This window comes from Periophthalmus magnuspinnatus, chromosome 13 (assembly GCF_009829125.3).
Source record: "Periophthalmus magnuspinnatus isolate fPerMag1 chromosome 13, fPerMag1.2.pri, whole genome shotgun sequence".
Lineage (NCBI taxonomy): Eukaryota > Metazoa > Chordata > Actinopteri > Gobiiformes > Gobiidae > Periophthalmus > Periophthalmus magnuspinnatus.
Genome location: NC_047138.1, coordinates 2,549,135 through 2,573,833, shown reverse-complemented (window position 1 = coordinate 2,573,833; position 24,699 = coordinate 2,549,135). Strand labels below are relative to the sequence as shown.

Sequence of the window (24,699 nt, the reverse complement as noted above, 5' to 3'; positions counted from 1 at the left end):
TCAGTTTTATCTAGTCCCAAAAGATCAACAACTAATCCCTCAGATGAAAATTAATCTTATTTGTTTGTCTAAATCTGTCAGTCTGTTCCACACAGTCACAGTTCTCACTGACAAACTGATCTTTTCAAACTTGCCCTGACTCTCTGGACACAAGACACCTGCCGTTTCTACTGTGCATTCTTTTAAAAACTCTTCTTCGGAGAAAGGCTTGCTAGCTTTTGCTAATTTGAATGCTAGCGAAAAACCTGCCTTGGTACTTGACTCTTGAAATGCTGTTCACTGGTGAAAATGTAGCTGAGTCTGTAAACTGGCTGCCCTCTGAGCCGTAGCCTGTTGCTGTGTTGAATACTTGCTAGCATAGATGCTTCATAGCAAAGTGACGGCTGATACTGTATTCTTTGAAAACCGCGACAGTTTCTTGGCACATTAGACATACAGCCTTTGGTCGGACTTCAGTGAAAACATATTTTGTTGTCCACTCCGTATTAAACACTCGGCGCTCACTGTCCACTTTTATTTTCTTTGATAAACAAATTTTAGCATAAGGGCTGATAAGAACAAGGTTTACCTTTCCCTGTAGTGCCAATGTTTGCCCAAAAGATGGCGCACTTCAGCTCCATATTTTGGGGACACATTGGTATTACAGGGGAAGGGTAAACTGAACAAGGTTCACCCTTACCTACTTTAATATAATATGGTCACGTTCGGCGGGCCGGATTAATTAGCCCAACGGGCCGAGTGTGGCCCCCGGGCCGTAGTTTGCCCATGTCTGCTCTGATCACTCACATCAAATTTTGCATGCAATTAAAATCATCTTAAAGGTCTGTAAATCAGATAATAATCAGATTTTGGTGTGCATGTAAACAAAGCCAATGTGAAAGTAACTCTTACATCTAGAAGAAAAACTGAATTTGGCATCCACAGCATTGGACTGTAACCCGTGTGTACCCGAGTAAATCAAACTGGACTCAGTACATTTTAAATCAGGTCAAAAGCAAAACAAGAGCTAACCCAATATGTACATAACCTTTTTTGACCCTAGTGATTTTTTACTAATTTCTTGTTGACAATTTCATTATGTCTCTTACAGAAAACTACCCACCCACTCTACAAATGTTTAGTCAGTGAGGAGTAACTGTCCTGGGGGTGTGTCCTCTTTTCACAGACTATTTAACAGCTGATGAGACTGTAGTCCGTCCTGATCAGTCATGGGTCGTCCTGGGATCCAGATGCAGACATGGGGGCTGTTTGTGACCGTCGTGTGCCTATATCTGGGTCAGGCCATGGCAGGACCGTAAGTAACAAATATCATTATATTACTGGGGGAGTTTAAATCTACTTATTACTTGTGTTATTGTGATACTAAAATTCTACTAGATTCTAAGAAAAAGGCTTGATAATTAATACTAATGTAGACAATACACTTTCAACACAAAATAATAGTAGTTTCTTTAACATATCCAGGTGTATATTAAAGAGGTCTTAGTTCTGATATAGACCATTTTAAAACAGTTCAGAAATAGTCAATTTTTTTTTTTTTTTATCAGTATCGACACTTGTTTAAATGAGTATCTTCTTTTGATTTTAGTTTTAGTATCAGTTAGTATCTGAGTGTCATTGATTGTAATTTAAATGTTCTATCTTCTCATTTATGTTTTTTGATACAACCAATACCCAAATTACAGTAGTGTGCAACTCTACCACACTTTTTAATTGTGTAATGTCTATTTTTTTTTAAGTGGAATCCAAATGAGCAGCTAAGACGGATCCTAAAAAACAATAAAAAAAATACAAAAACTAAAATAAAATGCCAGCTTTTCTTTCCAGTTTGTCTTGTTTCACAGTGTGTGCGTCTCTTTGTCTGCAGACACTACATGGTGGCTATTCCTGCCATCCTGGAGTCTGGAGCTCAGGTGAAGTTTTGTGCTAGTCTCATGAAGCCCAACGAGTCCCTCACGATGACAGTGACGCTCAGGTCCCCAGATCTCAACACCACCCTCTTCCAGAAAGAATCTGATGAAGATTTCCACAACTGCCACCACTTTCTGGTATAGACATCTGTAACAAACACTTCATAAATCAAACATTTAGAAGTAGTGGTTAATCTATAAATACAGGCTACGCTATTCATTTCTGCTTCAGTGACATTCAAAATATGTAATACTTTGTTTTATAAGAAAAGACAAAGTTCAAATCTGTCAACTGGACAAATTGTTGTAAGAGTGAAGACATTTCACTCCAAGCCACTTCTTCAGTTCTGGTCTCAGAACTGAAGAAGTGGCTTGGAGGTTTTACACAGATAATACTTTGGACTAGCCCAGCCTATAAGCCAGGCGTGTCCAAACTATGACCCGGGGCCAAATGCAGCCCTGAGACCAATTTTTATTGGCCCTCAAACCTTCAGGTGAACTGGCCCAGTTCATGATAATCAGTACTTTTTACAGCCAATTTGAGTAATCCTACCAATATAACCTAAATAACATCACACTGCATTGTCAAACAGACCAAATGTTAATATTTCAAGCCTTATTTTAAGTATGAAGTCAAAACTATGTTAAATGCACCTTCTGAATTATCCACTGTATTGACCACTGTGGCCCTCCGTGTCGAATATTTTTCAAGATATGGCCCTCGGTGAAAAAAGTTTGGGCACCCCTGCTATAAGCAGACTGAGCAGCTGCTTAGGGCCCCGAGGCCACCAGAGGGCCCCCAAGAGCCCATACATTTATATTGAAAATAATGATTGAAACTTTTTTTTTCTGAAAACTAAACTGCGCTCCGGTGTTTATACTTGTCTAAATATCCTTCTTAAACGATTAGATGTGTTTTATTTCCAGTAGCTAAATATGTGCTGCTACATTTGTTTTTGAGTCGGGCAGTGGTGTGGACAGCGACGTGTTTACACCTGTGTGAAGGACCCCTCCCCTCCAGGTGCACTCTGGGAGCGCTGAGGCAGAGGGACATTTGAACAAACTAAAAGACTTATGTTAATGAAGTTAAGTGAAGGGACAAAGCATGAAGAGCTCAGAGGAGGATCGTTTTCGGGACAGGACTTTTCAGAGACTCAAAATATGTCCCCACTTTACCCCCCTGGACCTGCAGATAAAACAGAGAGGCTGGACTTGTATAATTGTGCAGACAGGACACACCTCAGAGGGACAGAGGACGCACCTCAGAGGGACAGAGGACACACCTCAGAGGGACAGAGGACGCACGTCAGAGGGACAGAGGACACACGTCAGAGGGACAGAGGACACACCTCAGAGGGACAGAGGACGCACGTCAGAGGGACAGAGGACGCACGTCAGAGGGACAGAGGACGCACCTCAGAGGGACAGAGTACAGCAGAGTTTTTGGTTGTGTGTGATCCTTTTGTCTCTAAACCTCAGATGATGTGAGTGTAGTTAAATCGTCTCTGCTCTTGTGTGAACGACTTGTGAACGACTCCTGAACGACTCCTGAGTGCGCTGTGAATGCTCATACAGGGATGCACCGATACCACTTTTTGCAAAGCGAGTACTTCTGAGTATGATACTGAGTAAAGATACCGATACCAGACATTATTTTTACTGGTGTTTGATTATAGTAGTAAATCTAGTTTATTTCATAGGATTTTTATAGTGTAGCCACTTTTTCATCTTAGAATACTTCTCGACTGAAATCACTGTAGTTTGGTATAATTAAAACATAATTTATTTATATAAGCACCTGGCTTTAATATTTATCACTTCTTTTTTGCAAACTGCGCTCCTCCGAGCTAACTGCTAACGGGCTAACTGCTAACGAGCTAACTGCTAACGGGCTAACTGCTAACGAGCTAACTGCTAACGGGTAACTGTTAGAATAACGGTGACTGTTGTTCTTTTACCAGGTCACACTTTCACACATGGACTTGCTGCTGTGCGTCTTTTAAAGCTCTAAACCTGCTCTATTCAGTGGCTAAATGTGTTTGTCAATTATAACGTTAATGCTAACGTTAGCATCGTTAGCATGCTACTACCATAAACACAAGCACTGCGCTGATCTCTGTGATCTATAAACACCTTTAGAGTCCTAAATATTTGTATATTTCACGTGAGAGACACATGTGTCACAGCTGAGCTTAATGTGCAGAAGAATGTGCAGCTTTAAGTCCAGAGCTGCTCTGTGAGAGATGAGCTGAGAGTCAAAGAGGCAGCACAGATACAGTGGTATCGGCTCTTGGTATCGAAAGCCCATTGACGAGTACGAGTACTGGCACCCGATATTGATATCTGTGCATCCTACTCATTAATATGGGCATTTAGATGAAATCACAGCATCTGAAGCCTGACAGTAAACACAAAAATCATGTGCTCCTGAAATCCTCTTTTATTTAATGTTCAGTCCAAATGATCTGATGATTATAAATCTGATGTTATGCCCAGGCTGTTTCTCTTATGCAACTCTTAACTTGGATCACTACTTTGTACTTCTTGAGTGATATGATTTTGAAGTAAGTGTACCTTTGTTTGGCTACTCTGAGTAATTATGAGAAATGTAACTCCCTTTAGTCAACTGCAGCACATTAAAATGCACCAGAATTTTTTCATTTCTCTGGCAGACCCCCCCCATCCTGACATGTTTTTACACTGTTATACTTGTGGCTGTTACTGTTGTGAGGATCTAGAATTTTCAGTCTTTTAACAACTGGATGTGATGATTTCTTCATGTTGTGAAATATGAATATGTGGCACTGAAGTGGAGAGGGTCCCCAAGGGCAAATTTAGCTTAGAGCCCCCTAAAAGCGAGGACTGGCCCTGACGCTGAGTGAGTTCCATCACTCTGAAACTAATGTATACAATATTGGGTTATTTTAAGGTTGAAGTAAATAATAAATCAGTTGATATGTTCTTTTTTCCTGGTTTTAGCTGTTGTTATTGCTATCTTCAAACATGATCAATACTCCAATAATCAGCTATCCAAACTTTTCTCATTTCTCATCATTTCGGTCTATATACTACTATAATAAATAGGGAGCTTATTTTTACATTTGAATAGAAATGTACTCAATATTTTGTATATACCCTTAATCACACAGAAATGTGTGTGACCGGTGTGTCTCTGTGCCCTTTAGGCTCCTCTGGTGACTCATGAGCAGGTGCAGGACTTCCAGGTGGAGGTTCGAGGGAAAACGTTTTACTCACGAGAGGTTCGCAGAGTCGTGATCCAAACCAGTCGACCAGTGAGCTTCATCCAGACAGACAAACCCCTGTACCTCCCAGGACAAACTGGTAATTTATCTTATTTTAAAGTGTAAGACACATACTGTGGGTATATTCAAGTAACACTGTAACTTTCTGGAGGTGGCACATTTCCTTTGATTCTATGGAAAAAGAATGTTTAAAACATACTTTGGAACTACTGTTGAAAGTTTTAACTAAAGTAATAACATTTCCGTGGAATCTTGCAGGAGGAGACCGTTCTCCAGGCCAAATAACACTCACTTTTGTGCATCTTACATTTTTCTAGTGTATTTTTGTATAAAAGTTAGTTTCCAAGCTTTAACTCTGCTACATATCTCTGAAGGACATTGTCATAGTTTTCCAAGGAACTTGAACAGAAGATTAAAATAATATTTTTTGTGTGGCACATTATGAAGTGCAAAATACAACAATGGAGACCCCAGACTGCTGAGCGACTGAAGTTGTACATTCAGCAGGAATAGGAAAGGATTTGTCCTGCAAAGCTTCAACAATTAGTGTCCTCAGTTCCCAAATGCTTATTGATTGTTGTTAAAAGAAAAGATGATGTAACACAGGGGTAAACATCAAATAGAAAATGAGTGAATAGCGTCCCAACTTCATTGGAATTGGGGTCGTAATTGTTTCATTGTTTATGTTTTGGTCATTGCAAACCAAATATGAACCTAATGCAGCCATTATATAAGTCTATTTCTTTCTGCAGTGCACTTCAGGCTGGTGACGCTGGACACAAAGCTCAGACCTACCTGTCGAAATGTGAGTGGCTTTATTGATTTGAATGAGGCAAACTGACCTTAGTTAGTTGCATCACTATGAGTTCAGTTTGTTCAGTTAATACAGACTTAAAAGTTCAGAGAAACTCAGGGTCACAGCTCCCACGCTTCTTTCTTACGTAATATTTTTTGCTTAAATGCAGATTTAGAATTTTATCTGTGAAAAACCATTGTGATCTTTGCTCTCAGACATTGTCAATAATCTGATAACCAATAATCAATCACTTAAATTTGAAATAACCTGGTGCATGGAGTCTTAGATAAATATAACTTTACCAAAATGTATAAACGATGTGTGTAATCCCTCAATCTCCCAAATGGGACCTTCAGTTTTTGTATTCAAAATAAGCACTGCAAATTTTGATTATTTTTTTTCTTCTTTGCTTTCTTTTGCAGTATGACATCATCGAACTAGAGGTAAGACTTGGGAGGGGACACGTTTAGATTTTCAGGTGTTTGATTTTCACCAAACAAGGACTAAGCCCGAAGCTAAACCTGGTCTAGACCAGGACTAAACAAGGATTATAACAGGACCAAACAAAGTGCTCTTTGCTCTGCTGAAAATGATGAAAGTGGCATCATTACTGTAAAACAAATGCTTTGTCTTTGTTTATCAGGATCCAAACTCCAACCGCATTGGGCAGTGGGTGAACTACACTGCTGACAGTAAAATATTGCAGCTGTCTTACTCCCTGAATCCTGAGGCCAAAGAGGGCACCTACCAGATCACTGTCTCTTCTGGGGAGGACAAAATCGTCCACCCCTTCAAAGTGGAGCAGTATGGTAAGTGTTTGTCACTTCATAATGCATTATTCTGCACTTCCTTCCCATTGCAATTTAGACTCCAGATTATACACAAATGTACAACATTGTTATGTAGCCATTAAAACTATTTCAAATGCTGCTGAGTGAAATACCATTATAAAGAGCAGCAGAAAATCAGAAAGTCAGTGTACCTGCTTCTATGATTAAGTTCTTTTAGATCAGTGTTACGGTTTTCAATGAACAGGTAAAAAGATCTACATATAGTGGAAATGAAAGTTAATTTGAGCTTCAAGTATAAAAAAATGAGTGTAGTTGGGCTGGTAGGCCAGGCAGGTGAGCAGGATCTGAACACAGGAAAAACACTTTGAAAAAAAGCAACTGAAGAACCGGTAACTAATGTTGTAGATGAAAGAAACTGGCGAGGAGTGGCTGCTCTTCTTATAGTGAGGTGGAGTGTAGATGTGCGCTCAGAGTAGCCACGCCCAGACAGGAGGAGACAGAGGATGAAGGGAGACAGATGGAAAACAGGACTGAACCAGAGCAGACTGTGACAAAATTAACCACAAGCAATTTGACTCATTTATAATTGATTAACATATAAATACAACTTTATTTTAACCCCCAGTTTTGCCAAAGTTTGATGTCAAACTCACGTCCATGGAGACAGTGAGCATTGCCCAAGAGGAAATCACGGTAGAAGCTTGTGCCAAGTAAGTCCAGTAAACCCTTCTTATTAAAAACTAAATAATAAAAACATCCCCTCTCTTTAGATACACCTATGGGCAGCCTGTCCCTGGTATATTGAAAATGGATGCATGTAGACCAATCAACAGATACCTCTATGGCTATCATGATAATCCAGATGCCCTCCCAGAGGTCACTGCCCCCTGCCACACGGAAAACAAACCGGTACATTGTCAATTTAATATACAACAGGAGCAAAAACTAGCTGCATAATAGAAGATAGATGGTTTTAAACCAGTATGCGACAATCCAACATGTACAATATAATCAGTTTTGGTTGTTTCTAGGCTGACAAGAATGGGTGTGCTACCTTTACTTTCCCTATGTCCACTTTCACAAAACTGGACCAAAAGGCTGTGCAGGACAAAATAGAGGTTGTGGTGAAAATGGAAGAGGAGGGAACAGGTATAATGTTCTGTCCTCGTCACAAACAGACCTGGAGTTGTGTTTTGTTTCATTCACACATGTTTAACACACAAACCCTGCATATTTAGGCTGAGTTCTTCTTTCAAACACAAAACACTCCTCTGTTCCACCTTGTGATGTCATGTGGTAATACAGGAAGTGCTCCAATGTGTTTTTAAACTCCACACACCTTCACTAGAATCATTTGGATGATTTCAGACCTGGAATTTCCAGTGTCTACTGAACAAAAGGTAAATGAAGCTGTTAACTTGATAAGTATGGGCTTGATGACATCACAAGGTGGAACAGAGCATTTTGAGCTTTGGAGATGTCACACTGTTGTAATAAAGTGTTACTCAAACATGTGTGAATAAAACAACACACAGCTCCAGGTGTGCATAATATGAGACGTTTAGTATGTTTTCTTAAAAGCTTTTGTTTCTTCACAGGCACCACTTACACGCAACACAAAGGAATTTCTATTTCATACGTCATTGGAAAGTTGTCCTTTTTTGACACACCAAAGGTTTATGAGAAAAATAGCACTATACAAGGAAAAGTAAGTCCATCACTTGTTACCTTGGTTACTAGTAAATTAACTCACATAATACTATCCGGTGTGTTTTAGGTTAAGGCCGTGAGATTTGATGACCAGCCCATGGCAAACACAGACTTGTACCTGTTTGAGGGCGAGCGCTGGTCGTCACGACACCTACAAAACCTCACAACCGACGGCAATGGAGTGGCCACTTTCTCCCTCGACACCTCGATATACAGGGGAGACATCCACCTCCACGTAAGACACTGAAGATGTAGATCAGAGGGCTCCAGGATCATTTTAAAAGCTCTTTCTTAGACAATAAGGGAATTTTTAATACTAAGTAATAGTACCCAGGAGTCCTATCGAGCCTTGTTGGCTCGTGGGACTCCTGAGGCAGCTGATGAGTACCGGCAGGCCAAGCGTGCCGCGGCTCGGGCAGTCGCAGAGGCAAAAACTCGGGGTTGGGAGGAGTTCGGGGAGGCCATGGAGGAGGACTATCGGACGGCCTCAAAGAGATTCTGGCAAACTGTCCGACGCCTCAGGAGGGGAAAGCAGTGCTTCACCAACACTGTTTACAGTGCGGGTGGAGAGCTGCTGACCTTGACTGGGGATGTTGTCGGGCGGTGGAAGGAATACTTTGAGGATCTCCTCAATCCCGCTGTCACGTCTTCCGAGGAGGAAGCAGAAACTGGGGACCCAGAGGCGGACTCGTCCATCACCCTGGCTGAAGTCACTGAGGTGGTTGGCAAGCTCCTCGGTGGCAAGGCTCCGGGGGTGGATGAGATCCGTCCTGAGTACCTCAAGTCTCTGGATGTTGTGGGACTGTCTTGGCTGACACGTCTCTGCAACATCGCGTGGCGGTCGGGGACAGTACCTGTGGAATGGCAGACCGGGGTGGTGGTCCCTCTGTATAAAAAGGGGGACCGGAGGGTGTGTTCCAATTACAGGGGAATCACACTCCTCAGCCTTCCCGGTAAGGTCTATTCCAGGGTGCTGGAGAGGAGAATCCGACCGATAGTCGAACCTCGGATTCAGGAAGAGCAGTGTGGTTTTCGTCCTGGTCGTGGAACACTGGACCAGCTCTATACTCTCCATCGGGTCCTCGAGGGCTCATGGGAGTATGCCCAACCAGTCCACATGTGTTTTGTGGATCTGGAGAAGGCATTCGACCGTGTCCCTCGTGGTGTCCTTTGGGGGGTGCTCTGGGAGTATGGGGTCCGGGGCTCTTTGCTAAGGGCTGTCCGGTCCCTGTATGACCGGAGCAGGAGCTGTGTTCGCATTGCCGGCAGTAAGTCAGACCTGTTCCCAGTGCATGTTGGACTCCGCCAGGGCTGCAGCAGGCACTGGGGCGGTTTGCAGCCGAGTGTGAAGCGGCTGGGATGAGAATCAGCTCCTCCAAATCCGAGGCCATGGTTCTCGACCGGAAAAAGGTGGTTTGCTCTCTCCGGGTGGGTGGTGAGTCTCTGCCCCAAGTGGAGGAGTTCAAGTATCTCGGGGTCTTGTTCACGAGTGAGGGAAGGATGGAGCGTGAGATTGACAGGCGGATCGGTGCAGCGTCTGCAGTGATGCGGTCGCTGTATCGGTCCGTTGTGGTAAAGAAGGAGCTGAGCCGGAAGGCGAAGCTCTCGATTTACCGGTCAATCTACGTTCCTACCCTCACCTATGGTCATGAGCTTTGGGTAATGACCGAAAGGACAAGATCGCGGATACAAGCGGCTGAAATGGGCTTCCTCCGCAGAGTGGCCGGGGCGCACCCTTAGGGATAGGGTGAGGAGCTCGGTCACACGGGAGGAGCTCGGAGTAGAGTCGCTGCTCCTACACGTTGAGAGGAACCAGCTGAGGTGGCTCGGGCATCTGCTCAGGATGCCTCCTGGACGCCTCCCTAGGGAGGTGTTCTGGGCATGTCCCACCGGGAGGAGGCCCCGGGGAAGACCCAGGACAGGCTGGAGGGACTATGTCTCTCGGCTGGCCTGGGAACGCCTTGGGGTCCCACCGGAGGAGCTGGAGGACGTGTCCGGGGTGAGGGAAGTCTGGGAGTCCCTGCTTAGACTGCTGCCCCCGCGACCCGGCCCCGGATAAGCGGAAGAAAATGGATGGATGGATGGAGTAATAGTATTTGTTTATTATAGCATGTGGTCTTACACTGATAAAACTCAAGATGAAACTGTTCAAGAAAGGTGACATTTTATCCAGTTATGTATCGATACTTGTTTAAATGAGTATCCAGTTATAATACTAGTTTTATTATTGATTAGTATCTGATTTTTGATATCTTTGACAACCCAATTCTTGCATAATATGTTAACACTTTTTGAATGAATTCTGAATCTGTCCTAAACCCCAGATCACTACCACTCCCGTGTTGGAGTACCCCGGATACAGGGTCCCGTTCTATGAGGCCGGGGACATTTCGCTGTCCATGGCCCTGGAGTCGACTCCAGACACCAAAACTGTGAGCTCCCTCGAGGTGAAGAGAAACTCTGAGACCCTCTCCTGTGACACTGAGGAGGAAATAACCATCAACTACAGCGTGGTGAAAGAGGACAAGGGGCCGATGGACGTCATATACCTGGTGAGACGCTCAGGCTCTGTATGACAGTATAGGACCAATATGTGCAGGTGGTAATAGCTGTGTCAATAACATTTCAGATAGTTACTTCATTGAGAAATTTGTTTTTATAGCTGTACATTTAAAAGGAACACAATATTATAGAAAAGATCAAAAATCTGTAACACAGAACAACACAGAGTGATATGTCTTGACAAACAGGTGACATTTTAAGTGTTTAAGTCAGGCATGTCCAAACTGTGGCCCAGGGGCCAAATGTGGCCCTCAGACCAATTTTTTTGGGCCCTCAAGCTTCCAGGTGAATTGGCCCATGTTACCTTAAACAGTACTTTTGACTGTACATTTCTGAAAATCCACTTACTGTCCATATTAAATATTTATTGTGTCCCATTGAGGATGTAAGCATGAATAAAGGTGGTTCAGTGTAACTTGTAATAATAGCACAAATTTGAAGTATTCACTTTATTGGCGACCAGTCTATGGCCCTCAATCGGCCCTCAGCTTTTCTGTGTTTTAATTTGTGGCCCTTAATGAGAAAAGTTTGGACACCCCTGGTTTAAGTTTATACACAATTAAAAGAAGAGAGGGTCATGATATTTTATAAAAGTTGTACAGGTAGTTTAAAAAGACTCAATACTGAAAAACTCACCCCCATTTTAAGCAATACACTTTAATGGCCCATATTACACTATTTTCTGATCTGTTATAATGTTGTTTCCTCGTCACAAACAGACCTGCAGTTGTGTTTGTTTCATTCACACATGTTTAACACACACTGCATATTTAGGCTGAGTTCTTCTCCCAAACAGAAAACACTACACCTTTATGTCAGTCACTTGGAAAATTTCTACAAATCTCTACTGAACTAAAGGTAAAAAGTAGCCATTAACGTGAAAACTCCCGCTTCATGACATCACAAGGTGGAACAGAGCATTTTGAGCTTTTGAGATGTAGACAGACTAATAATAAAGTGTGACTCAAACATGTGAATGAAACAAAACACATCTCTAAACTTTAAACTATATGAGTAATTTGCTTTCGTAATGATTTTCTGTGTCCCCTATGACTGAACTTATTATAAATGGTACATATAAACATGGTTTGAATGGTTTATTTTACTACAACACTAAATGACTTCAGTATCACAACTATATGAAATATATTATGTATTTCTGATATAATTTCAGGTCCTTGCCAGAGATGGTATTGTGATGCAGGGACGTAAGCGAATTGTTGTGTCTAAAGACGCAGGTAAATGATGAGATCTTTTTACTACCAAAATGAAAAATGTGAAAAAACTGCATCTGTTGATGCAGATGTCCCTTTTAATCTTTCAGTGACTGAGGACAGCTTTTCGTTCAAGTTACAAATCACTGCAGAATTAGCTCCTGAGTTTACCGTTGTGGCCTACGCCGTCCTGCCTAGCTCCTTCGTCATCGCCCACAGCGCCGGCTTTCAAACCGAGAAATGTTTTAGCCACAAGGTCAGTGCAAGATAACATACCGAAAATATACTGGAAGTATAAAGAAACACAATGTACAGTTTTGTCTTGTTACTGATAGATAAGGCATATGATTGACTGAGGCTGAGTATGTGGATGTCTTAACTGGCTACATGTTTTTTAAATGTTGTTGATTTCATTGCTGAATCTTGTCTATGAACAAAATGTTATTTTATAACCAGTATTTAAATGTGTAAGCTTTTTAGTTGTGTAGTTCATAATGAATCGACAGATATTTGTGTGAGGAGGTAGTATCACAGTGAATTCACACAATGCATATAGATTTTTTTTATGTTCACGTCATAGGATTTTTTTTCTTTTTTTTACCTCAGACCTTGAAAAACATTCAATCTGTGGCCAGCTCTCCACAGATCTGACCTGTAACTTGGCTTGGTCGGGCCATTTGATTATCTCCATGAAGACAGATATGTTACATGCCAGACAGTCTACTCTCCACCATAAAAGTGACATACTGCACCTTTAGACTGTGTGGATATGATTCTTGCACATACTGAAACATGCAGTAATAGTTTGGTTTGTTGTTTAGGTGGAGGTTGAGTTTACGCCGTCCCAGGGCGTCCCAGGAGAAGATGCCTCCCTGCGCGTGACGGGACACTCCAGCTCCCTGTGTGGAATCAGCGCCATCGACCAGAGCGTCCTCATCCAAGAACCGGGAAAATATCTAAAACCGGAAATGGTTAGTTAGAATCACACAGCATCAAAATACACTCATAGGCTGTTTATTAGTGTTAGAGTGAGGGATCAAAAGTAGCAATATATCATATACTAATGCCTTATGCCTTGTGTGTTATTTTTACATTTTTATAAAACATGCAACACGGCAATTTTGGTCACAGTCATCAAAGTGGAAAATAAATATCATCCCATCCTTAGTGACAAAAATCTGATCTAATTATTGTCCCAAAAATGCATCAATATATATTATTTTTGACAATATGACTAAACCTTATAACTGCATTCAATTAAAAACTCTATATCCCAACAGTAAATGCTCTTCTCTTTTATAATTGTCCATTGTGGTTTGTTTTTGTTTTGTTTTTTTCAGATTTACAACTTGCTGCCTGGAAACAGATATGTCCCCTATCAGGCACGAGACCCCACAGAATGTCTCCAGGTCAGACCCAAACGATCCATCTGGCCCTACCCAGGAAACAAAGACGATCCCTTCACTGTCTTCCAGGTAAAAATATTTATAAATCTTTTCTGCTAAATATATGTTGAATATTTAACATAGAGCTATAATTTTCCATAGAGCCCAAGTCACAGTTTTAATTGGAAATCAAATCGGAAGATGACAGTTTGTTTTTATATTGTCATATTGCACTAATCTTGCACATCAAGATAGATCCTCGTTTGTGAGTTCACAAAGAATCCATCTTTGCATTCACCCGTTGTAAGGTTAATCAGTAAGGCGAACCAATCACAGAGGAGCATTGAGGTTTGTGCAGAAACCAAAGGCAAAGTGCCCAAGTAAACCAAAACAAACACGATGACACTGACATTCATACTTCAGCCTATTTTAGCATCAATACATTGTGCTAAGTGCTTTGTGACTGTGTGGACAGGGAAGATGTCTGTGCCTTTCTCTCAACTGGATGTAACAAAAATTAGATTTTTTTGGCTTGTTCCGTTGTTGTGACGCTCAGATTCAAATAATTATCATGATGTTCAATGTCCAGTCACTTTCAGTGAGAGCCATCCCAGACTGATAATGTGGAGCACTCAGTTCAGAGTGCTGCACGTATCAGTCTAGTGTGAGCCAGGTTAATATCGCACGCCCCATGGATATTGCCACGTATTACACATTTTACATGTTTGGATGTTTTTCAATAAAATTAGAACATTGGACTGAAGATGGCTACAAACCTGATGATCCGAGTGCCTGACTGCCTCAGCTATTTGGGACGAGAATACCATTTTGGATCCCGCTATAGTAATCTCTATTTTTTATTATTACACATTAATTTTGCTACTATACATTTTGCATTTGCATTATCTGATTTTTAATGCTATAGGATATGACATTGGAGTTGTTGCAATGGAAAACCGAGTCGTGGCGATGGCTCCTCCCGGGGTGGTATTCGGAGGTGCTGCTCCTCCTCCTCTTCCAGCGATAGAGACTGTCCGAACCTTCTTTCCTGAGACCTGGATCTGGAACCTGGTGGAAATCGGGTTAGTACTGCAAAAATAAAATCTTTTCAAATTCTAATTGTTGGGCTTTAACGTTAAAGGTACACTATGTCACTTTTCTGCTGTGGAATAATACAGGCAAAGCCTCAATAAAGCTTCTCATTGTTTACTACTTAATATATTTCTCTTCAATGTATGGTCATTTTTTTACATCTGTATTTTTGTTTTTTCAGGCCTTCTGGAAAGGTGGACATGGCCGTGAAGATCCCGGACACCATCACGACCTGGGTGACAGAGGCCTTCTGTCTGTCCCCTCAGGGCTTCGGTCTGGCCCCACGAAAAGAGTTCACCGTGTTCCAGCCATTCTTCCTGCAGCTCAGCCTGCCTTACTCCATCATCAGAGGAGAGAGCTTCCAACTCAAGGCCACTGTCTTCAACTACCTCACCAGCTGCATGATGGTGACTGTACAATAATCGACTCTTATAATAGTTCATTAGTCGGTTTGGGCGATATAGTGATTCAGGTATTGGCATTGTTGATATCGGAGTCTCTGTGTGCCCGTGTGTGATTACCAGTTTGTCCTCGGTGCAGATTTGTCTTTTTGAACAGACTCAGGAGTAAAGAGAGAAATAGAAAAGCAGTTAGGCTAAAAATATGGCTGCTTACACAATCATGCAACACATTATGTTGTATCTCAGATATAACTTAACATAAATTTAGTTTTAAAATCTAAAAGTCCTTTTGCTTTTGTCAGGTTGCTGTAACCCCAGCCCAGTCTGAGGACTACACCCTGACCCCAGTCCCTGGAGTTGACTACACGTTCTGTCTCTGTGGCAACGAGCGCAAGACTGTCAGCTGGACTATGGACGCCACTGCTCTGGGTGAGGCTTTTGCACAGCCAGGGTTTTTTTTTTTTTTTGTAAGTCTATTTAAAAAAGTACTTTTATGCATTTATTACAGATTTTTATGAGATAGCAAGAATTGAAAATACTATATTATAATATGTACGGCTGTGTAGGCAAAGATTTGGTATTTTTGGGTATTTATGTGTAAAAAGTCACTCATGATTCACAAATTTAATCTGTCTCTATATAAATACATTGTTTTCTTGTACTTTTTCTGTATCAATAGTTTTGTGAGTGCAGTTTGGGTCAGACACACAGAGACAACAGGCAGGACCAAGAGTGTCTTCAGTCGACTGTAGCCCTAATATGAGAAAACACTCAGGTTTCTTAGAAAATAGTGTAATTATAAAAACATTCTCTTTTGATGTTTAAATTAATGAAAGTAAATGAACAGTGTCTTAATCAGACTGAATCAGTTTGCATGAAAGATGATTGATGGAAATTGTGTGCGTCCTCCAGGCTCTATGAACGTGACAGTTAGAGCCGAGGCTGTGGCTTCTCAAGCGTCATGTGACAATGAGATCGTTCTTGTCCCTGAGAGAGGACGCATCGATGTGGTCACCCGGCCCCTCATTGTGAAGGTACACACACAACGACTGTTCTTCAGTTAATACATCAGTAATATATCATTTTATATTACGACATTATAACACATATATCTTTGTCCAGGTGAGTTTTCTTGTAATTTTGTAAGTTTCAAGTCACAAATGATATCGAAATGTTTTTTTCTTTTGTCAGGCTGAAGGAATTGAGATGATGAAGAGCCACAACCTGCTAATCTGCCCTAAAGGTACGACCAAATATGAGCTAAGTGCTGTGTATTATTATTATTATAATAACAAAATCTAATGAATTGTTTTTTTTGTAACGGTAAAATACACAGAACAGACACTGATTGAACAGATTCAAGTTCAACTCCCTGAAAATGTGATTGTTGGGTCTGCTCGGGCTGCAGTGTCAGTGCTGGGTAAGAGTTTACAAAAAAGATTAATAATAAAAAAATCTTTAAAATGTGTTTAATTAAGGTTTATTGGCAAGTAGTTAAAGCAAAATTGACTTTTCAGAGCTTTTAACTGTGTTATAGTTGTTTCCCCTTCACCATTTACTCACCTGAAGTTGTATTTGGAGTGACTCCTGCATGTTTGAGCATCTTGCATCTGCATCTTTAATCACTTATTTTTTGCTGTTTTCACTGCCACCGGCCACGCCCACCACTGTCCAGTTTTATTTTCTTAGTGATGCTCGTAGAATTCTGCAGCTTTACATAGTCATTTTGGTACAAATGAAAAAAGATCTGCGGCCATCACAGATGCCGACAGCTGCATGGCTCTTTGTTGTAATGACGTTTATGGCGATGTCAACTAACGCAGATGTCAGCGGAATGTTTTTTCCTTTTTTATTAAATCGTTATAGATGAATATTGCAATTTAAAATGCCCAATTTATGATGATACATGGGTGTAACTATAAAGCAGACACAAGCACAATTAGCGAAAAGCATTCTTAAATATTGAGTCATTGAGAAACAATGACTATAACAATATTTATATGACAAAAATGTGATCATTTTTATATGGTTTGAGTGTAATATCTTGAAATGGCATACACCCATATAAAGCTGTAATAATGAGTGTGTTTGTGCAGGTGACATTTTGGGCAGAGCCATGAAGAACCTGGACGGTCTCCTACAGATGCCTTATGGCTGCGGGGAGCAAAATATGGCGCTCCTGGCCCCAAACATTTACATCATGGAGTATCTAAAAATCACAAACCAGCTCACATCAGAGCTCCAGGAGAAGGCCACACACTATCTGACCAGTGGTGAGTGAAACCAAATTTAAGGGTGTATTAACACTTGTTTAGTCCTGGTTTGAGCCCAGTTTAGTCCTGATGTACTTGGTTTGATCCTGCTCTAGTCCTGGTGTAGTCCTAGTCTGTTCTTGGTTTAGTTCCAGGATTAATCCCTGTTTTGATGCAGTGTTATTACACCCAAAATTGTATTGTTTTCAGGTTAGAGGAATCACAAAAAACACATTTATTTTTAAAAGTGTGGTGCCCAACTCTAGTTTGATGTTGAATCTTTCAGAACTACCTGTGCTGAGGTGCCCACCTGTCATGAGGCCCTAGTCCATGTCCCACGCATTTAGAGAATACCCCACTGTTGTAATGCTACATGAATTGTATAAAATGTCATGATAGTTAAATAATAACAAAAATAAATAGCTGCTTTTCTCATAAAGAAATCAAGACTTTTTGGTTGTAATTGCAATAGCACCCATTGATGTTCCTCTCTCTCTGTGAACTGTTTTGGTAAACACTTAAATATTACGGTGTCCCTCCATTTTACAACAACATGATCCTCCTGTTTTGTTTTTACAGTTTGAGATACTCACCATAGAAATTGGCTCTCATAGATCCCTCTGTTCCTGAGATGGACTCACACAATGTTGTTGCTTTTTATGTCCCAGGTTACCAGAGGCAGCTGAACTACAAACACAGTAATGGCGCCTACAGCACTTTTGGAGCTCCAGAATCAGAAAACACATGGTGGGTAAATTTAAGAAGCTGAAGAAGTTTTTTGGCGGTAATAAGTATTGAACTATAGCATACATAGAGCAGTATTTTACATTTTGTTCATTGTAATTCATTGTTTTTTGAGCACTCAAGACTTCAGTTTTGACTAATATAATGTTATAATCCCCCTTAAACTTTCTGTAAATATTGTACGGTATAAGTTGTAGAGTGGTTAGTATTTCTGCCTCTGGCTAAAGACATGTCAATACTGTATGAATGCAGTGGAGATTATGACTACATTACAGATTGTGCATATTTATTCCTCAGGCTGACTGCTTTTGTCCTGAGATCCTTTGTGAAAGCCAAAAATTTCATCTACATCGACCCAGCAAATATCCAGGACGCAAAGACGTGGCTGGAGTCGACACAGATGCCAAACGGCTGCTTTGCACTAGCTGGAAAGTTGTTTCACAACAGAATGAAGGTAAAAAATAAACTTAACATTTGCCTATAGACCACTTAAAATACAATTCTTTATGCTGTTTAAAGACACTGACTGATTCACGTTTAAGGGAGGAGTTTCTGATGAAGTCACTCTGACTGCCTACATCACTGCTGCGTTCTTGGAGATGGGCGTGCCTGTAGATGTGAGTAAAAAAATATGTTTGCTACAGTAACAGATAAAATAAAAATCTGTTTTTGTTCATGTTACTTGTTACATTTTTGTTTTATTTGACGTAATATATCAACATATTAGTCACTGCACACGTACCACCAGGTTCATTCTAGTTTCATTTGTTTCAGCTTCCTGTTATATCCAATTTCTTCCATAATTCAAAAGATATATTTTGTTTTAAATTGATAATCATTTTTAAAACAGTCCTAATTTTTCATAATTCTGAAACCAGTGGATTTATAAAGAACAAATTGTTTACTAAGAACGACTCAGCCTTAGTAACTACTTAATTAGTATCAGGGTATTCATTAAAATGTTACTGAGCCAGAATCATTTTTCATCAACTGTTTGTCTATGTTTATGATTTAAGTCTTTCTTCATGCTTGACTAAGGCCAGTTAATTATGTAGTTTTTATGAACCGTTACCCAACCCTGTTATTGTGTTTTGTTTTCTATAGGATCCAGTAGTGGGCCAGGCCCTGACCTGCCTGAAGTCGTCCATGAGTGATCTGAGTAACACTTACACCACTGCCTTGATGGCCTACGTCTTCACTTTGGCTAAAGACGCCACAACCAGGGACCAACTGCTGCAGCACCTCGACTCAGTGGGACACAGAGATGGTGAGTGGTTTTACGAAGATAGGGCTATTTACACACGTGCAAGAGAAAACAGCATGGTCTTATGGGTAAAAATGTGTAGCAGAAATATGTGTTAAATAAAGACAAACATTTTGGTTTTAGAAAATAAGTAAAAGTCTTTATGGCTCTCAACATAAAATGCACACCAAAGCATTCCAGCAGAGCACGGCCTTTCTCCGAGTATGTATATATTTTTATATATATAATATTTTTTATATATTTTTCAGTAATAATTTAAAAGTAAAAAGTGTACACCTTAACGGCTGGAGATGTCAGAGGAGAGTGCTATTATTAGTCATTTGTAAATGAGAAAAGAAGGGATAGAGAATATAGATAGGAAAAAAATAATTATAATAATAAACTTGAAACTCATGCTTCAGTACAGACATGGACTGCTTTAAAGGATAAACCTGGATAAAGAGATATAATGTTGATGTCATTTTGATGTGTGTTTTTCACAGGTGGATTCCTCCATTGGTCGCAGAAGTCTGATGAAACCTCCGCCTCTCTTTCTGTGGAGATGAGCTCTTACGTGCTTTTGGCTAAACTCAGTTGGGCCCCCAACAAACAAGACCTGGGCTATGCCTCCCCAATTGTCCGCTGGTTGACCAAACAGCAGAACTACTATGGAGGCTACAGCTCCACTCAGGTGCCAAAATCTGATAAATAACATGTGTGAAATACATCATCTCCTGCCCCTAAAAACCTGGATGAAAGCCACTCACTCTACAGTGGATTTATAAATGATATGTAATATAATTGTTTCAAATATAATTATTTCAATTATGGCCCAGTAACTGTGATTAGGATTCATGCTTTAGCCCTCCTTTGTGTATTCATAATCTATAAATACCTTATCCAGTCTCATTTTAAGTGTAATTTAGGCCTCATGTCGTCCGGGGTTAGAGCTGGTGGTTCTTGGAAAGCCAAATATTATATTAGGTGATGTGAAAAGTTTGAGAACCATTACTCTATAAAAAAGTATAAAAATGCATCCTGTATGTCATGAGACCACCCTGGTTTATTCCTCCTCTGAAATGATCCTCTTCCAGGACACAGTGGTCACTCTGCAGGCTCTGGCTCTTTACTCCGCTCTGGTCTACAGCCCTGAGGGTCAGAGCACAGTCACAGTTCAGTCTCCCAGTGGTCAGCTGACGTTTGAGGTGAACCAAAACAACAAGCTGCTGTATCAGGAGAAGATACTCAAAGACATGACCGGAACATACACTGTGGAAGTCAAGGGCAACACGTGCGCCGCCATACAGGTCAGCGAACGCACCACAGCTACATTTACAGTGTGTCATAAAATATTGTTAGGGATTATTTAAAGGACACATATTGTGCAAAATGTACTTTTTTGAGCTTATATCAAAGTATATTTATTTTTCATTAATTGAAAGTCGTCTTTTCTGATCACTCAAAAATACTTGCCCCATTTTGCCCAGATTGTTGCATCACAGGTAAAAATCTGAGCTTTTCCTGCCCAAGTCCATAAGCCATCACTGAAAATTCTGCAGTTAAATTGTGTTCACAACAAACACATAGCTCTGTTAGCGTAGCATTCATGGGGCCTAAGGGCTCAATTTGTTCATTCCCTTTGCTGACAGCAGAGGGAGCCCCAACGTTATTTTACATTAGAAATGTGAAATACTTATCTCAAGGTGACCAAAAGCATGTTTTAGGTTTAATTAAAACCACACAAATGCTCTTCATGCATGTTCTTCAGTTTTTGTTTTGATCATATATTCAGGTTTCTGTCAAGTACAACGTCCCACCCCCCGATGAGAAGTCGACCTTCAAAGTAGAGGTGATTCCAGAGGCCGACTGTGACAGCAACATTCTCAGACCCAGAGTAAACCTTAAGATCCAGTCCTCGTAAGATCTAAACTGCAGCTGATCTATATTTAAATATCGTATTTCATTTGTGTCCAGTAGTGACTGAATTTACTGTCATTCACAGTTACAATGGGGAACAGATTTCCACTAACATGGTCATCCTCGACATTAAAGTGCTCTCTGGATTCACTGTAGACTCTGAATCTCTAAAATCAGTAAGTTATTGTACAAAATAAATGTGAAAGAATATAAGAAAATATTCTTTAACTGCCTGGGATTCATTTCACACTTGTCCTGGTTTGGTCCTGGTTTGGTCCTGGTTTGGTCCTGGTTTGGTCCTGGTTTGGTCCTGGTTTGGTCCTGGTTTAGTCCTGTGGTAGACCTGGTTTGGTCCTTGTGCAGTTCTGCTTTAATCCAGATTTAGGTCTTGGTTTAGTCACAATTTAATGGATATGAGTTAAGATTTTGTAGAAAAGAGAAAACTTTTGTAGTTGATCATTTTACCCTTGGTTGTGGTTTACGGTAGTTTTAGTCCTATTTTAGACTTGTTTTAGCACAAGCGCTACATCATAAATGAGGCTCTGAATCAGGACAAGAACAGGATCAAACCAAGTCCTCATCAGGACTGGGCTCAAACCAGGACCAAACCAGGACCAAACCAGGACCAAAACAGGACCAAACCAGGACCAAACCAGGACCAAACCAGGATCAAACCAGGACCAAAAGTGTGCACACACACTTAGTCTAGACCTGTTTATATTCCTCTTACAGCTTCATCCTGGTTTTGTTTCTTGATTTAAATCTTAGCCTGTCATATAGTCACATTTTTCCATTAAAAAGTCTCTGTCCTTTTTAACATCTGTCGTTGTGTTTTTAGCTGAAAAAGTCACTATTGGTAGAGCGAGTTGAGCAGGACAAAGATCACATTATGGTCTATCTGACTGAGGTGAGTAAAAGCGTCTGACTGACCTAATAATAATAAAAAAGTTTAAATGTAATAATTTGTCTGTTTTTCCTTCAAAAGCTTTTGAAGAACATACCCATCAATCACGAGTTACTGCTGATACAAGAACTCCCAGTGCACAACTTGAAGCCCGCTGTGGTTAGACTCTATGACTACTACCAGACAAGTACGTCAAATGGATTTATTTATTGATGTAAATTGGCTTAAAATGATGTAGCCGATAGAGTTTGCAGTGAAGCTAAAATACTGTTTTACTCAAATTTCAGGTGACAAAGATGAGACTGAGTACATTTTCCCCTGTGTTTGAGGTAAGAGTCTTTACATGTGACGACTAAAATCTGAAAGCAGAATGTTGTTTGTTGTAGCAAAAATATTTATCTAATATCTTGACAAATGTAAGGACGTTTTCTGATGATTATTCTCTTCTAGTTTGAAGAATGAAGATTTATCATCCTTTGAGTGTTTGAACTCTAAATTAAAAAGTACCTTTGTGATAAACATTTAATGTCCTGGTGTTACTATAGAAACAATATTACACTTGATGAAATATTTTTTGTGAACAATAAACTGGTCCTCTGAGGCCACAGGCTGTCTGGTGATTGTTGTTTACTGTGGTTAATACATTGATTATAACTTAATACTTACTCTATTTTGCTCTAATATAAGTTCATAGGACTATTATAACTTTAACTGTTCAAGTTGTGTGTTAAAAATTATTTCACCTTCATGTAAACAAAACACACAAGTCCTATAGTGGGGGATGGTGGAAGTTTCTTGGGATTTGATTCAATGTAAATAAGAAATTGATTAATTAAAAGTGTAAGAATAAAATGGTTAAACTTAGTGTTTGAAATAGCTACATTTTAAACTTTGAACTGGAGAAACCACCAAGGGCAGTGTATCAATTATTGCACTAGATGGCGCTATTTTCCTCTTTTCTTTTGATTGTTTTTATTCACTGCAGTGATTGACAAACTTGAATTTAAGCTAAGTTAAAAAATAATTATTATAGCTAATTTATAAACTATATCTATGTATATATTAAATATATAAAATAAAATGTCCGTTGTGATTTTAGTACATGATACATATGTACTACACACATGACTGACATATAACATGCAAACAAATATGAGTTATTATAAATACATATGTTTTATTAATTAATGTATTAAATAAATTCATAAAGAATTCAGTTATTAAATTTCAGTTAAATAAAACACAGAGAAAAACTCAAATTCAGTTTTATCTAGTCCCAAAAGATCAACAACTAATCCCTCAGATGAAAATTAATCTTATTTGTTTGTCTAAATCTGTCAGTCTGTTCCACACAGTCACAGTTCTCACTGACAAACTGATCTTTTCAAACTTGCCCTGACTCTCTGGACACAAGACACCTGCCGTTTCTACTGTGCATTCTTTTAAAAACTCTTCTTCGGAGAAAGGCTTGCTAGCTTTTGCTAATTTGAATGCTAGCGAAAAACCTGCCTTGGTACTTAGATAATGATAGATAGATAAAAACTTTATTAATCTCCAAGGGAGAAATTCAGGTGTCCGGCAGAAAACAGACACTTGCACAAACACACACAATAATAACAGTAGAAACAATAAAATATTACTATCAATAATATAAAGTACTCGTCATATAGAAATTACAGTTCCTATCAGGCAGATCTGTTAAACAGCCTGATAGCTGAAGGGACAAACGACCTCGAAAAGCGCACTGTCCTGCAGCTCAGTGAGAGGAACCTGCTACTCCGTGTGTTTCTCTGTGCAGACATAGGTCATGCAAGGGATGTCTGGAATTGTCCGGATGCCCTGCATTAAAGCTACCACGCCACCTCCTCGTGTCAATAAAGAGTTCTTTTACTGATGGCTGGATGAATCTTTAATTGATACAAGTGCAAACTTGATTGTAGATGACAACAATGCCGTCAAACCACCGAACCACCGTCGAACTAAATCATTTACATAAATTACAATTAGAAATATAATAATTCAAAACATAAAAATAACACATGAAACTACAAACACATACCTCGCTGGCTGACCCAAATTTAGGAGGTAGAATGAGCTTTACTTTCATTAACTTTGTGTAACTTTAATATATCTTGCAAACACGCCACACTTTTCAGTTAAAAACCCAGGCGTGCGTCCCTTTCAGCGGTCGAGCGGAACCAAACAAAAAACAACAGTTCCTACCTCACTACCAAAATAAAACACTAAATACCATATAACATATTATTGACATTAACATTATTTAAATAAAATATAAATCAAAATTATGGCAGTAAAAAAAGCCGTCATCCTCTTCTCAACCACATCTCCCACAGAGTCCACCCTCCTCCCGATCACAGATGCACACTTCTTTATCAGTCTGTCCAAACGATTGCAATCCCTTGTGGTTATACTGACACCCCAACAGACAATACCAAAGAAGACAGCACTTGCCACAACAGACTGATAGAAGAGGAACAACATGTCAGCACACACA

General features: G+C 40.1%; 1 protein-coding gene across 1 annotated transcript; it reads left to right on the top strand.

Annotated features, from left to right (window-relative positions):
- The first annotated feature begins 1,170 nt into the window (after positions 1-1,170).
- LOC117380536 (alpha-2-macroglobulin-like protein 1) lies at positions 1,171-22,789 on the top strand. The gene is made up of 36 exons (XM_033977361.2): positions 1,171-1,294; positions 1,868-2,048; positions 5,096-5,252; positions 5,926-5,978; positions 6,392-6,412; positions 6,613-6,778; positions 7,386-7,470; positions 7,531-7,669; positions 7,792-7,909; positions 8,359-8,468; positions 8,538-8,705; positions 10,795-11,022; positions 12,207-12,270; positions 12,357-12,502; positions 13,068-13,217; positions 13,587-13,721; positions 14,381-14,474; positions 14,557-14,713; positions 14,905-15,130; positions 15,427-15,553; positions 16,037-16,158; positions 16,316-16,367; positions 16,461-16,544; positions 17,221-17,397; positions 18,045-18,123; positions 18,418-18,574; positions 18,663-18,737; positions 19,225-19,387; positions 19,867-20,054; positions 20,458-20,670; positions 21,156-21,280; positions 21,366-21,456; positions 22,119-22,187; positions 22,266-22,371; positions 22,472-22,513; positions 22,635-22,789. Exons 1-35 carry the CDS (start codon positions 1,209-1,211, stop codon positions 22,510-22,512), a joined length of 4,353 nt encoding a protein of 1,450 aa, XP_033833252.1. The 5' UTR covers positions 1,171-1,208; the 3' UTR covers position 22,513; positions 22,635-22,789.
- The last annotated feature ends 1,910 nt before the right edge of the window (positions 22,790-24,699 follow it).